This window comes from Calidris pugnax, unplaced genomic scaffold (assembly GCF_001431845.1).
Source record: "Calidris pugnax isolate Ruff unplaced genomic scaffold, ASM143184v1 scaffold35, whole genome shotgun sequence".
NCBI lineage: Eukaryota > Metazoa > Chordata > Aves > Charadriiformes > Scolopacidae > Calidris > Calidris pugnax.
Window position 1 is genome coordinate 388,425 of NW_015090760.1, and position 15,417 is coordinate 403,841.

A 15,417-nucleotide genomic window follows, 5' to 3' on the forward strand; every position below is an offset into this window, starting at 1 on the left:
GGGCTTCCCAGCTGTCCTTAAGCCCCTCAGGGAACTCCAGACACCTGTGTGTGGTCATCTGTTCCCTTGAATTTTGCCAGCTGAATCACATCCACTGACCAGATCTTCTCTGCCCATGGTAGGATTTCTTGGCTCACGTGGAGACACCCATGTATGGACACACAGTGGGTTTTAATCCCTGGCTGACTCCCAACCTTAATGCCTTTATTCATGAAGAAAAGTGTTTTCTCTCAGACACCCAACCTCCTCATTGCTGCAACTTAATCTCCTTTGCTCCAGTACAGACATTCTCCTTTCCCATTCTCTGTCTTCTTCTCCTTGAAGTCCATGTACCATGTGGATGATAGTAATGTTTGTAGAAGCCAAATCCCAAAATAAAACCACCCTCTTGGTTCTCAAAGTAGCTCAATAACTGTGATTCTTCCTGAGGCAACACTGCAAAAGGAGAGACCTCTCAGGTGGGGCCAATACCTGGTGAAGTTTCCCTTGTGACAGATAGAAGGACCACAGGAGCATTGATCTCTGATGCTGGTGTTACAGTATGGCAATCAGACACCACATATGAAGTTCATGAATTTTGACTAGACAGGAAAATCAGTGCCCCAAGCGAAAAAGAACCCAAAACCCAATCAAGCTCCAGCAAAGGAGATGTTTCTTCTGCCTGTGACACAGTAAATGGTTAAACCCAACATGTTTGAGGCGCATTCTCCTGATCCCAAAAGGAAAGAACATCTTCAGCCCCCAATCTGATGTGAGGTCTGACCCCATGCCTGGCCCTGACCTTCTTTAAAACAACCAAAATCTGCAAAACAGGCAGTTAGAGAGAGAGAACTACCCACAAATATGCTGAACCACTGGTTATCTAGCACCAGCTCTCCCAGTCCCTCTCACACTCAGCTGGTGGGCAGCATTTGATCCCAGCAGCAGCAGCCCTCCAGCTCATGGAGATTCTTCTGCATTTACATTCTACAGCCAGAAGAATCATACATCAACACCACATCATCTTCACCTGCTTTACTCCTACATGTGCTCACCCCGTGCAGCTTTCTCCAGGCTCTGTGGAGCAGGTGTTTCAAGAGCTGCATGGGAAGAGATCAGAACAAGAAATGTATGCCCAGATTTTTTTCCTAAGTGCCTGGAAACCTTCCCTAGCAGGAGAGCTGAGGTGCAGGCAGGAAGGGAAGGGAGGGAAGATGGGCTGGAGAAGAAACAAACAAGCTTTAAACCAAGGCGTAGGGAGAGCAAATCAGTGCTTATGGTTCCTATCAAATCTTGAAGTGCTGCACAGTGGAAATGAATGACATACAGGGGGACCTGCTCTGGCAGAGGGGTTGGACTAGGTGATCTCCAGAGGTCCCTTCCAACCTTATATCATTCTGTGATTCTGTGATAATGCTGTGACAACAGCTTGCAATTCATCTTAAAGGCCAGGTAGACCAGGTGCCCTCACTGTACACTGGCTGTGCCACTGGCCACCTATTCCTACTGGGGTTATGGACCCTGGCTCTGGCCAGCAGAGTTGATATGGACATCTTTTCAGTCATGTTAACACGCTCTCTGCATGCCCACGCTTTGCCCTGGGACTTGTTCTCTATTTTTATGTTGCCAGTGGAGCTGGTACCCCGTGGCATTACACCGGGAATGATGAACCATCTGAAGACCCAGGGGTTGGATCAGCCAAACAGGGGTTGGCTCCAGTTGATGCTCTTTCATGCACAGTGCTTGTTTGTGCTGATCGCTGCAGTTAAGTTCCTCTGGATTTAAACACATACCATACAGCCTGGCAGAAGTCTACAGACACTCGTTCCCATGGACAATCATGGACAACCAGACCCAGGCCCTGCCCAGCCCCAGCACACCCAGGCATCCCTTGGTACCTAGAGACCGCCATGGGGACCAGAAGGATTCAGTGATGGAAACTGAGACAAAACTCAAGGACAGGCATCCAACCAGCCCTTCTTCTCTGCCAGGTCCTTGTTAAAAGAAGTATTTCTGGCCAGGGGAGAACCCTCTTTGGGGTTTGTCAGTGGACAAACTCATTGCCATGAGCTGGCAATGTGAGCTGGCAGCCCAGAAAGACAACTGCATCCTGGGCTGCATCCCCAGAATTGTGGCCAGCAGGGTGAGGCAAGTGATTCTACCCCTCTACTCTGTTCTGGTGAGACCCCACCTGGAGCACTGTGTCCAGCTCTGGAGTCCTCAGCACAGGAAAGACATGGATGTTAGGAACAGGTCCAGCAAAGGGTCATAAAGATGATCAGAGGGCTAGAGCACCTCTGCTGTGAGGACAGGCTGAGAGAGTTGGGGTTGTTCAGCCTGGAGAAGAGAAGGCTCCAGGGAGACCTTAGGCCCCCTTTCAGTACCTTAAGAGGACTACAGGAGGGAATGGGAAGGGACTCTTTAACAGGGAGTGTAGTGATAAGACAAGGTAACAGTTTTTAACTGGAAGAGGGGAGATTTAGATGAGATGCTGGGAAGAAATTCTTTGCTGTGAGGGTGAATGAGGAACTGGCCCACATTGCCCAGAGCAGCTGTGGATGCCCCATCCCTGGAGGTGTTCAAGGCCCAATTGGATGGGGCTTTGAGCAACCTGGTCTGCTGGGAGGTGTCCATGGCAGGGGTGTTAGAACTGGATGAACTTCAAGGTTCCTTCCAACTCTAACCATTCTATGATATAGAGACGTCATCCCTCATGCTTGCTGCTACCATCTGCTTGGCCTCTTCTTGTTCTGTAATTCATTGTCTGAGGTTCGACACCTTAAAAATGCAAGCTGAGCAGCAGGGCACACATTTCCAAATGTCAGTGGTCTGAGAGCCAGGACCTCAAGATGACAACTTTGGGTTAAACGTCTGACCTCACTTAAGGGGAGATTAATACTGCTGAAAGCACAGAGGATTTATGGAAGAGCTGCATGTCTGCGTGAACTTGGATGGGGACAGAGATATGCAGGAAGCACAACCTTGTTGCTATTTCCCTTCCAAACCCACTGCAAGCCTAAAGCCCAGCTCAGCATTGCAGGTGGTTGGGCAAAGAATGTACCCAGCTGCAGGCCCTTGAGAGCTGGAAAGGTCCTCAGAGCAGAAGAGAGCAAGGTGATACACTGAAATATAGGTTTCCAGCCCCTTGGTGGCTTCAGGGTTTTTTTCTCCAATGCCAATGTAAAAAACAAAAACCAAACCAAACCCAACATGGTTGGTGATGGCATTCAAGACTCTGCCTTCCCACGGAGCTTTCAGTTAACAAAGGTAAGCTGGAAATGGTGCCCTTTTCCCAACAGCATGCCTCAGTTGCAAGAAAACTTTGCTGATTAGAAATGGGGTGGGTTTGGATCACTCTTCAGAAGGGCTGACATCCCCCACACTGCATCCTCTAGTCACCTCAAACCTATTTTAAGGTGTTATCACTCAGGGTGAGTGATGAGACCCAGTAGGCTGATGAAGAGCTCCTGAGCCGAGAAGTTCAGGCTCAAGCTGGTATCTCTGTGAGACAGTTTCTACCAGCACTTTGCACCGTGGTCCACTTTATTTGTGCGCATCCATAGGAAATGTCACTGGAGGGTGATGGTGACACTTTTGTTGGTGTTTGTTTGTTCTGGCACCTGCAGGTTGGCTGTGGACAGCCTGCCTCCTGCAAGGGTGGGTGCTGTAGGTGCTGGGGCCTTACTGGTAGTGGAACTTCCCGTGGGAAGCAAATGATGGTTTACATGTAAGGTGACCCCACAAGCCAGCACTGCAGCAAATACTTTTTATTGTCTGCTACTCAGGAACTAAATTGCATGGCATACATTGACCTTTCACACCCATGGAAGATCTTTCACAGAATGGGTTACACAGAAATGTGCAGAACAGGTTCAGAAGTAGAGCAGAGAATGAAAGCCAGCCAGTGTATCACAGCAATTTACCTTTGAGTGGTCAGAGCCTGCTGTATATCTGATGCCTGAGCCCGGCTCTCTGATACCTCAGCTCCTGCTCTCATGGTGCACGGTCCAAAAGCAAGCAAGCAAAGACAAGCTAATAAATTGATAGAAGCACGGCCAGCTCGTAAGTTCAGGGACAGGGAGCCTAGTGACTGATGTAGGTTATTTCCTTCCTTCTCCTTGCTTTACCTATCTACAGAGTTCAGGAGAGCTGGGATGTTCCTCCTGTGCTTGGTTGTCTTCCCCTTCTCCCCTTCCTCTCTCCCTTTATCCTTTGCTGTGGTCGCTGGCTGTGTTGGTCAGCAAGCATTTATAGGATAGTGCTACCAGGCTCTCAGCAATCCTTGGGCTCTTTGCTTTCATGGTCCCTGGATAAATCACAGAGTCACCAAATTGCTGAGGTTGGGAAGGATCTCAGCAGTTGGGAGGGACCTCGTTCTCAGTTTAGGAGGAACTTCTTTCCCATGAGAGTGGTAGAGCACTGGCACAGGCTGTCCAGAGAGGCAGTGGAGTGTCCCTCTCTGGAGACATTCAAAATCCACCTGGACAAGTTCCTGTGCAACGTGCTGTAGGTAGACCTGCTCTGGTGAGGGGGTTGGACTAGATGATCTCCAGAGGCTGCATGGGAGATGTGGTGATGCTGCTAGTGGTGAAGGGTCACAAGCCTTTTACACCCGGCATGTGAAGTGGGGCTTATTAGCGGGGACAGTCGCTGTGAAACAGAGACACCTTGCCCTCCCCATAGAGCTCCGTTAACCTGTCCTCCAGGTCCCCCAGCGTGAGGAGCTGGACTGCATTCTTGTCATTCTCTGCAATGACCGCCCAAGCCTTCATCTGTTTTTTGCCCATCTCACAGCAAGCACTGGACCAGATGTAGCTGGGTACATTAACCCTCCCACTAGCAATATAGTTGTTTCCAGGCACAGTGCCCACGACAACGTAGGTGGTGGTACAGCCCTTGGTCTTATTGGTCATCGTGGTCTCCACATAATTCTTCCAGGCGCCTACATTGAGTTTTGCATTCTGTGGGACTATGTTGGTGAGGGTGAAGGTAGCCTCCCTGCTCATGTCATCGGGTTGATGGACACTGGGGTTCAAACGGCAACTGTGCAAACCCTTCAGATTCCTGTAGTCTTGGGAGATAGCCTGGCTGTTCTTGATTTCTTCTAAGGTAACGTTGAATGTGCTCATGAGGTCATCCTCTTTCATCATTGTTTTGGAATAATTTGAACCAATCAACTTGAGAGGTAAAGAAGAGAAAAAGGTGTTAGTATTGGGGATGGGAGTAAGGGAACAGGTTTCCCTGCAGCAGAAGTCATCTTTTTGTCATCTCAGTGTACAAAATTGCACGAAGTAGAGAGAAATCATAAAACTGCTCCTCCTCAATGAACACAAGAGATTAAAAAAACAAACAAACAAAAAACCTGAGAATCTGACTGTTCCCGATTTGACTTGTGACCTTTGAAAACCAGCCTGCAGCCCGGGGTGGACGCATGAGACAAGGAGCATTTTCCACACTCAGGGTTGAAAGGTGACTTTGGTGAGACACCTCTCCTGCCACAGCTGGTTCCCTTTCCTCCCTTCTCCACATCCCACATCTGCCCAGACCTCTCCCCAGTTCCTCCCAGCCCCAGTAAGCACATCCAACCTCCATCACCTGCATCAAATCACGCTCTCCTCAGCCCTGGCCTTTGCTCTCTTCAGCCCCATTTCCACAAGAGCTCTCTCAGTCTCCACGACAGGTTGTTTTTTTTTTTGCCTTTTTTTATCCAATCTGTCAATACCCTGGTGTTTTACAAACTTACAGAAAACAAGCACACAGATATCCTCTTTGATGTTTGGGTGTCTTATGGGATCCTTGAAGATGGACAGGATGGAGGATGGGATGAGGATGAGCAGAAGAGCCATGCAGCCCTACCAGGGGGAGATGAGGAGGACTCAGACCCTTCAGCTCTTCTCCTGCTTTGGCCCTCACTCAGGAAGAAGTATATATGGTTGCTGCAGGTGTATCACACTCCTGAAACACCAGTGTTTGCCTTCCTGGCAACGTTCTTTTAAGTTCAATGTGGATAAATGGGCACTGTTAGGATATGACTCATCTCATCCTCCTGCTGATGCCTCAAACACATCAGAGGAATCTGATGATGAAGGTGTTTGAAGTTAGATGAGACAAATCTGGGAAACTATAGGCCTGTCAGCCTGACCTCGGTACCGGGAAAGACCATGGAGAGGATCGTCTTGGGAGAGCTCTCACAACAAGTGCAGGGCAGGCAAGGGATCAGGGCCACCCAGCATGGGTTTATGAAAGGGAGGTCCTGCTTAACCAACTTGATCTTTTTCTATGACCTTATGACCTGCTTTCTAGAGGAGGGGAAGGCTGTGGACATTGTCTACCTGGACTTTGGTAAGGCCTTTGACACTGTCCCCCACGGCGTTCTCCTGGAGAAACTGGCAAATCATGGCATAAACAAGCGTACCCTTCACTGGATAAAAAACTGGCTGGATGGCTGTGCCCAAATGTTGTGATTAATGGGGTGAAATCCAGTTGGCGACCGGTCACCAATGGTGTCCGCAGGGCTCAGTTTTGGGGCCTGTCTTGTTTAATATCTTTATTGATGATCTAGATAAGGGGATGGAGTGCACCCTCAGTAAGTTTGCAGATGACACCAAACTAGGTGGGAGTGTTGATCTGCTTGAGGGTCGGAAGGCTCTACAGAGGGACCTGGACAGACTGGATCAATGGTCCAAGGCCAATGGGATGAGGTTCAATAAGGCCAAATGCCGGGTCCTGCATTTTGGTTACAGCAACCCCGGGCAGTACTACAGGCTGGGGGCAGAGTGGCTGGAAAGCTGCCTGGCAGAAAAGGACCTGGGAGTGTTAGTGGACTGCCAGCTGAACATGAGCCAGCAGTGTGCCCAGGTGGCCAAGAAGGCCAACAGCATCCTGGCCTGTATCAGGAATAGCGTGGCCAGCAGGAGTAGGGCAGTGATGGTGCCTCTGTACTCGGCACTGGTGAGGCCTCACCTCGAGTGCTGTGTTCAGTTTTGGGCCCCTCACTACAGGAAAGACATTGAAGTGCTGGAGCGTGTCCAGAGGAGAGCCACCAAGCTGGTGAGGGGTCTGGAGAACAAGTCCTACGAGGAGAGATTGAAGGAACTGGGCATGTCTAGTTTGGAGAAGAGGAGGCTGAGGGGAGACCTCATTGCTCTCTACAACTCCCTGAAAGGAGGGTGTAGAGAGGTGGGGGTTGGCCTCTTCTCCAGGGGAATAATGACAGGGCCAGAGGAAATGGTCTGAAGTTGGGGCAGGGGAGGTTTAGATTAGATATGAGGAAGAATTACTGTACTGAGAGGGTAGTCAGGCACTGGAACAGCCTGCCCAGGGAGGTGGTGGAGTCACCATCCCTGGAGGTATTCAAGAAACGTGTAGATGTGGCTCTTCAGGGCATGCTCTAGTGCCTGAGATTATTGGTTTGTGGGTGGGTGTGATGTGGTGGGGTGTTTTGTGTTTTTTTGTTTGTTTGTTTGGGGGGGGGTTGTAGGTTTTGGTTTGTGTTGGACTCGATGATCTCAGAGGTCCATTCCAACCATGGTGATTCTGTGAAATCCCATCCAGTGGGTTCATTTGCACTGTGTGGGGGTGGGAGGAAAAAGTAGTGTTTGGTTAAAGGCTGCAGTTCACCTTTTAATGACTGGAGGGTGATGTGCTGTAAGAGAGGACACTCACCTGGGGCTCAATCATCCAGATGTGAGGTCTCGGGCCCTTTCTAGGCTTATAGGTGTAAGCAGAGTATACGGGAATACGCAGGTCTCTGTTGTACAGGGTGGCAAAGTGATACTCATTGTTGTAGAGCTGGCAGATCCAGGCTGGGTTGTTCGGCTTCAGAACATCATTTGGGGGTGTTTCCCGGAAGAAAAAACGAAGGCAACTTTGAAAGGATGTCACCACCTCGCTGCGTCCCAGCCAGAGGCAGCTCGCCAAGACCTGCAGAAGCAGCAGCAACAGCATCGTGGGGAGGATTCCAAGTGAAGGGCTCTTTCTCACCTGGAGGGAAAATGCAGAGAGACACTCAGCTTGGAGGAAGCCCATCATGGCCTGGAGTCGTTTTTGTGCTTGTGGGACAAGATTGGCTGAGGAGGGGACAATGAGAGATCAAGGAAGGGACAACTTCAGTCCTCCTGGATGTGGATAAATCAATAGGAAATAAAGGTGAAATGTAACATAGGTCTGAATGCCTAGAGAAGCAATGGGAGAAGTCAACCCCTCTGAGGAGTGATCCAAACCACATCTAATCAGCTCACACAGCAAAGTTTTCTTGCAACTGAGGCATCCTGTTGGAAAAGGGCCACCATCTCCAGCTTACCTGGAAGTGAATGCAAGCACCAAAAGCATTGGTTTTGGTTTGGGTTTTTTGTTGTTTTTTTTTTTTGCCTTGGCACTGGAGAAAAAAACCTGAAGGCACACAGGGACTGGAACCCCCTATTTCAGTGTATCATCTTGCCCCTTTCTGCTCTGAGGACCTTTCCACAGCAGAGATTTGGAAACTAACATGCATATTTGCCCTTTTCTTATTCGTTTCCCTGACCCTCATTTGTTAATTCCCATTGGATTCAGGATATTGAGCTAGACATGCCCTTGCTCAGACCCAAGACACCTGGTCCTTTAGGTCTTTAGTAATGCTGGAGCTGGAATATGGAGACCTGTAAGCTGAAAACTGAGAAGGGTGAATCACAAGAAGCAACTTATTCCAGTACTCTCCAGAGCGTGAGACAATCTGCCCCAGCTCAGGCAGAAAAGTTACTGAAAGGTTCTTCTTTTGTACCACCCCCTCCACAAGCTGAAAATGTAGCTAACTTAATATCAGATATATAGAAACCAACCTACCGTGTGAAAGAGCAGCACACAAGTAGAATTTCTATGCACAGGACTCTGCTGGCAGCCCCAAAGTGGTAGAGGAGTTTCAAACACCTCTGCTACAGCCTGAAGCTGGCTGTGACCCTGGAAGGTTTATATGTGATCTCCAGGAAGGCAGAATTGTGTAATTCTGCTTTGTTACATTTCTCAAATGGGGTTTAGGGGAAGTTTGTGCAGGGGTGGAACCAGGACCAGTGGTTTTCCAGAGGCCTTTTGCAAGGTATTTCCTTGTGCATTTGTTCCCAAGGCTTCCCATACTTATTGTTTCCCCAAAGGATCCTTGGAGAGGTCCAACATTTACCGGGGCAGCAGGTGAGCGGCAGAAATACTGCCACCACTTCAGATCATCCCACCAGGCTTTGTGACTTCTCCAGATGGGTGACACATTGCCAGAGCTGCCGAGGGCTCCAGATCTAATGGGATCTGGGAGATCAGCTTCTGGGACTGCCAGTTCGAAGTGGGGTAGTTTATTCCCTTTTGGGAATACTATTTCTATTGTGAAGTTTTCATCTTAGCACCACCAAAAGTGACTTTTTTTCCCTGAGCACACCTGATTTTATTTTTTCAAAGAGCAGATAATAGCTGGTGTAGTGACAATTTCCCAGCTTCTTCCATTCTCTTCTGCCTCTAATTTTCTCTCTAATACAGGTTTTGGTTTGTGTTGGACTCGATGATCTCAGAGGTCCATTCCAACCATGGTGATTCTGTGATATCCCATCCAGTGGGTTCATTTGCACTGTGTGGGGGTGGGAGGAAAAAGTAGTGTTTGGTTAAAGGCTGCAGTTCACCTTTTAATGACTGGAGGGTGATGTGCTGTAAGAGAGGACACTCACCTGGGGCTCAATCATCCAGATGTGAGGTCTCGGGCCCTTTCTAGGCTTATAGGTGTAAGCAGAGTATACGGGAATACGCAGGTCTCTGTTGTACAGGGTGGCAAAGTGATACTCATTGTTGTAGAGCTGGCAGATCCAGGCTGGGTTGTTCGGCTTCAGAACATCATTTGGGGGTGTTTCCCGGAAGAAAAAACGAAGGCAACTTTGAAAGGATGTCACCACCTCGCTGCGTCCCAGCCAGAGGCAGCTCGCCAAGACCTGCAGAAGCAGCAGCAACAGCATCGTGGGGAGGATTCCAAGTGAAGGGCTCTTTCTCACCTGGAGGGAAAATGCAGAGAGACACTCAGCTTGGAGGAAGCCCATCATGGCCTGGAGTCGTTTTTGTGCTTGTGGGACAAGATTGGCTGAGGAGGGGACAATGAGAGATCAAGGAAGGGACAACTTCAGTCCTCCTGGATGTGGATAAATCAATAGGAAATAAAGGTGAAATGTAACATAGGTCTGAATGCCTAGAGAAGCAATGGGAGAAGTCAACCCCTCTGAGGAGTGATCCAAACCACATCTAATCAGCTCACACAGCAAAGTTTTCTTGCAACTGAGGCATCCTGTTGGAAAAGGGCCACCATCTCCAGCTTCCCTGGAAGTGAATGCAAGCACCAAAAGCATTGGTTTTGGTTTGGGTTTTTTGTTGTTTTTTTTTTTTGCCTTGGCACTGGAGAAAAAAACCTGAAGGCACACAGGGACTGGAACCCCCTATTTCAGTGTATCATCTTGCCCCTTTCTGCTCTGAGGACCTTTCCACAGCAGAGATTTGGAAACTAACATGCATATTTGCCCTTTTCTTATTCGTTTCCCTGACCCTCATTTGTTAATTCCCATTGGATTCAGGATATTGAGCTAGACATGCCCTTGCTCAGACCCAAGACACCTGGTCCTTTAGGTCTTTAGTAATGCTGGAGCTGGAATATGGAGACCTGTAAGCTGAAAACTGAGAAGGGTGAATCACAAGAAGCAACTTATTCCAGTACTCTCCAGAGCGTGAGACAATCTGCCCCAGCTCAGGCAGAAAAGTTACTGAAAGGTTCTTCTTTTGTACCACCCCCTCCACAAGCTGAAAATGTAGCTAACTTAATATCAGATATATAGAAACCAACCTACCGTGTGAAAGAGCAGCACACAAGTAGAATTTCTATGCACAGGACTCTGCTGGCAGCCCCAAAGTGGTAGAGGAGTTTCAAACACCTCTGCTACAGCCTGAAGCTGGCTGTGACCCTGGAAGGTTTATATGTGATCTCCAGGAAGGCAGAATTGTGTAATTCTGCTTTGTTACATTTCTCAAATGGGGTTTAGGGGAAGTTTGTGCAGGGGTGGAACCAGGACCAGTGGTTTTCCAGAGGCCTTTTGCAAGGTATTTCCTTGTGCATTTGTTCCCAAGGCTTCCCATACTTATTGTTTCCCCAAAGGATCCTTGGAGAGGTCCAACATTTACCGGGGCAGCAGGTGAGCGGCAGAAATACTGCCACCACTTCAGATCATCCCACCAGGCTTTGTGACTTCTCCAGATGGGTGACACATTGCCAGAGCTGCCGAGGGCTCCAGATCTAATGGGATCTGGGAGATCAGCTTCTGGGACTGCCAGTTCGAAGTGGGGTAGTTTATTCCCTTTTGGGAATACTATTTCTATTGTGAAGTTTTCATCTTAGCACCACCAAAAGTGACTTTTTTTTCAATGGGATCTGGGAGATCAGCTTCTGGGACTGCCAGTTCGAAGTGGGGTAGTTTATTCCCTTTTGGGAATACTATTTCTATTGTGAAGTTTTCATCTTAGCACCACCAAAAGTGACTTTTTTTTCCCTGAGCACACCTGATTTTATTTTTTCAAAGAGCAGATAATAGCTGGTGTAGTGACAATTTCCCAGCTTCTTCCATTCTCTTCTGCCTCTAATTTTCTCTCTAATACTCTGCAGATCTTTAATTGTCTATGCTTTCCCATGCTCTCCCAAGGCATACCTTCTGTCTTTACCCTTCCTAGTATAAAAAGTAAAGAGCTGCAAAATACGGTCAATGCGTAAACTGTGATTTTCTCCTTGAAGAGGGGATGTTAGAGCTCAGGAAGGGCAGCCAGAGACAGAGACTCCACCACCTCTCTGGACAGCCTGTTCCAAGGCTCCAGCACCCTCTCAGTAAAGAAGTTCCTCCTCAGGTTTAGATGGAACTTCCTAGGGTCAAGTTTGTGCCTGTTACCTCTTGTCCTGTCACTGGGCACCACTGAAAAAAGACTGGGCCCATCCCTCTGACACCCACCCTTTAATTATTTATAAGCACTGGTAAGTTCCCCCCTCAGTCTTCTCTTCTCCAGACTGAAAAAGATCAAAGTCCCTTAGACTTTTTTCATCAGATCCCAGAACAGGACACAGTACTCCAGATGTGTCCTCACCAGGGCAGAGTAGAGGGGGAGGATGACCTCCCTCAATGTGCTGACCACACTTGATGCACTCCAGGATGCCATTGGCCTTCTTGGTCACTGAGGCACATTGCTGGCTCATAGTCATCATGCTGTCCACCAGGGCTCCCAGGTCTTCTTCCACAGAGCTGCTCTCCAGCTGGTCAGGTGCTGACCACACTTGATGCACTCCAGGATGCCATTGGCCTTCTTGGTCACTGAGGCACATTGCTGGCTCATAGTCATCATGCTGTCCACCAGGGCTCCCAGGTCTTCTTCCACAGAGCTGCTCTCCAGCTGGTCAGCCCCCAGCCTGTACTGGTGTGGGGGGGTTATTCCACCCCAGGTGCAGCATCCTACACTTGCCCTTGTTGAATTTCATCATGTTCCTCATCCCCCAAGTCTCTAGCCTGTCCAGGTCTCGTTTAATGGCAGCTCAACCTTCTGGTGTGTCAGCCACCCCTCCCAGTTTTGTGTCATCAGCAAACTTGCCAAGGGGACACTCTGTCCCTTCATCCAGGTCATTGATGAATATATTGAAGAGGACTGGACCCGGTACTGACCCCAAGGGAACTCTGCTAGTTACAGGCCTCCAACTTGACTCTGTACCATGGATCACGACCCTTTGAGCTCTGCCACTCAGCCAGTTCTCAATCCACCTCACTGTCCTCTAATCTAACCCATACTTCCTGAGATTACCTATGAGGATGTCATGGGAAACTGTGCCAAAAGCATTGTTAAAGTCAAGGTAGGCAACATCCCCTGCTCTCCTCTCATCCATCTAGCCAGTCATCCTATCATAGAAGGCTATCAGATTGTTCAAGTTGGATTTCCCTTTGATGAATCCATGATGACCAGTCCTGATGACCTCTTTTTCTTCTACATGCTTAGAGATGACATCCAGGGTGAGCTGTTCCACCACCTTTCCAGGGATGGAGGTGAGGCTGATTGGCCTGTAATTTCCTGGGTTCTCCTTCTTGCCCTTTTTGAAGACTGACATGATACTAGCTTTCCTCCAGTCCTCAGGCACTTCCCCTGTTCTCCATGGCTTTTCAAGAAGATGGAGAGCTGAAGGCCAGAGCTCAGCTAGCCTCAGCAAAATCTCAAGTGTTGCACAGCTGATAAGAGAGGACATGCTGGAACTCGTTGGCTACAAGCCTTGGGAGGAACAAGATAAAAATATTGTCTAGAAGGAACAGAGAGTGCTTGCTCTGTTAAGAAATACAGGCAGTAAATTGTGTTGAAAAAAGGATGTGCTAAAGACCTTGTAGTTTGGGCAAGGAAGGCATGTTAGTATTAACCAATGGTTAAATGCCTAGTGTTTAAAATTAGCCAATCTGTAGAAGACACGCTGGTTTTGCTATGAATATAAGGAACCTAAGAAATTTTAAAATTAGCCAGTCTGTAGAAGACACGCTGTTTTTGCTATGAATATAAGGAACCTAAGAAATCCTAATCGACATCTTGCTTGCATCAAGCTGTATCCTGTCTCTTAATCGCGGCAGAGAGCAGCTTAGGAATAACATCTGCCAGTTCTCTCAATACTCATGGGAGATCTTAAACTTGAAGGAAGTGGTGCTTAAATATTAGCCATCTCTCTTGTACCCCCCTGCCTTCTAAAGTTTTAGCACATGGGATTACTTGAAACAGGTAACTTCTGAAGAGGCCAAAGTCAGCTCTCCTGAAGTTCAGGGTTGTAATTCTACTTTTTGCCCTGCTTCTTCCATGCAGGATCCTGAGCCTCACCATCTCATGGTCATGCTGTGAGATAAATGTCCCCCCTTCCTAGCCTGAAGGCTATCAGAGTCACAGCAATGTACATCTACATACAAGCAGAAGGCAATCGGGCGTTACCTTCCAAAAAACAGAAAACAAACAAACAAAAAAACCAACAAAAAACCTAGCTGTTTTTAATAAGTGCATTTTACTCCATCCCATCCAGGGCACTCCGAAGACATCACAGGGCCAGAATAAAACCATCTCTGCGTGGCGCCAAGATGTCTCACTGAGGAAGGGGCTTTCCCAAAGACCCACCATCTTTCTGTCTGCTTTGCAACTGGAAAGCAGACCCACAACATTTCTCAGTGTTTTCTTTTTGGGTTTTTTTTTGAGAAGCAAAGCTGCCTTGCTCAGTGTTGGAAACCTCGATAGAGGGAAGGAGTTTGTGTGCTCAATAGTGTCCAGCTCTTGCACGTAGGAAGTGGTGCAAGCCCCAACCCAGGGAAGGGGTTTGTGTGCTCAATAACGTTCAGCTATCACATGTAAGAAGTGGTGCAAGCCCCAATTCAGGGAAGGGGTTTCTGTGCTCAATAACGTTCAGCTATCACATGTAAGAAGTGGTGCAAGCCCCAATTCAGGGAAGGGGTTTGTGTGCTCGATAGTGGTCATTTATCGCATGTGGGAAGTGGTGCAAGGCTTTAACACAGCAGTTACAGAGGCCACAGCACGTTGGTTTTGGCTGGGGACTGGCATGAGTGCAATAAGCTGGCCATTTTGGACCCTTACCCCACAGCAGAAAAGCTCTTTATCTTTGAACCCAGCTTACCCAAATCAGCAAGAGCTGAGTCGCAACGGGGTTTCACTGGCAAAACAGGGTGGTGTTCGCTTACCTTCAAACACAGGGGAAATTCTCTCTGAGAAATATCACGCCTGGTCCTTTTTTGAAATGTTCTTGACTTGACAACACCTCACAGGTGGCAGGAGCCGGGATTTCCTGAGCTCCAATCTCAGCTTTGAGAGGGGCTACCCAAAGCACTCTGGCAAACTCCTAAATCCCCTGCCTCAGCCTCCCTGCATCCTGACAGAAGACACTTGGGAGCTTCTGAGTGTCCCAAACAGGACAGCAGATGTACACGGAAAGAACATTATTGCTGGACCACTCTCGATCATCTTTGAGAAGTCGTGGAGAACAGGAGAGGTGCCTGAGGACTGGAGGAAGGCCAACATCACTCCAGTCTTCAAAAAGGGCAAGAAGGAGGACCCTGGGAACTACAGACCAGTTAGTCTCACCTCTGTCCCTGGGAAGGTGATGGAGAGACTCATACTAGATGTCATCTCCAAACAAGTTGAAGAGTGGGGGGTTATTGGAAGTGGGCAACACGGGTTTACCAAGGGTAAATCATGTATGACCAATCTGATAGCCTTCTATGATGCCATAACCGGTTGGTTGGATGAGGGGAGGGCAGCAGATGTCATCTACCTTGACTTCAGCAAGGCTTTTGACACTGTCTCCCATAACATCCTCATTGGGAAACTGAGGCAGTATGGGCTGGATGAGGGGACAGTGAGGTGGATTGAGAACTGGCTGTG

At 48.4% G+C, this 15,417-nt stretch overlaps 1 protein-coding gene across 1 annotated transcript; it reads right to left on the minus strand.

The window, feature by feature from the left end:
- Positions 1-4,537: 4,537 nt before the first annotated feature.
- Positions 4,538-8,958, minus strand: LOC106888963 (endonuclease domain-containing 1 protein-like). Its single transcript, XM_014943981.1, has 3 exons — positions 8,803-8,958; positions 7,645-7,962; positions 4,538-5,156 (listed from the first exon to the last, which is right to left on the minus strand). The coding sequence occupies exons 2-3, from the start codon at positions 7,924-7,926 to the stop codon at positions 4,614-4,616; spliced, it is 825 nt and encodes a 274-aa protein (XP_014799467.1). The 5' UTR covers positions 7,927-7,962; positions 8,803-8,958; the 3' UTR covers positions 4,538-4,613.
- Positions 8,959-15,417: the final 6,459 nt, after the last annotated feature.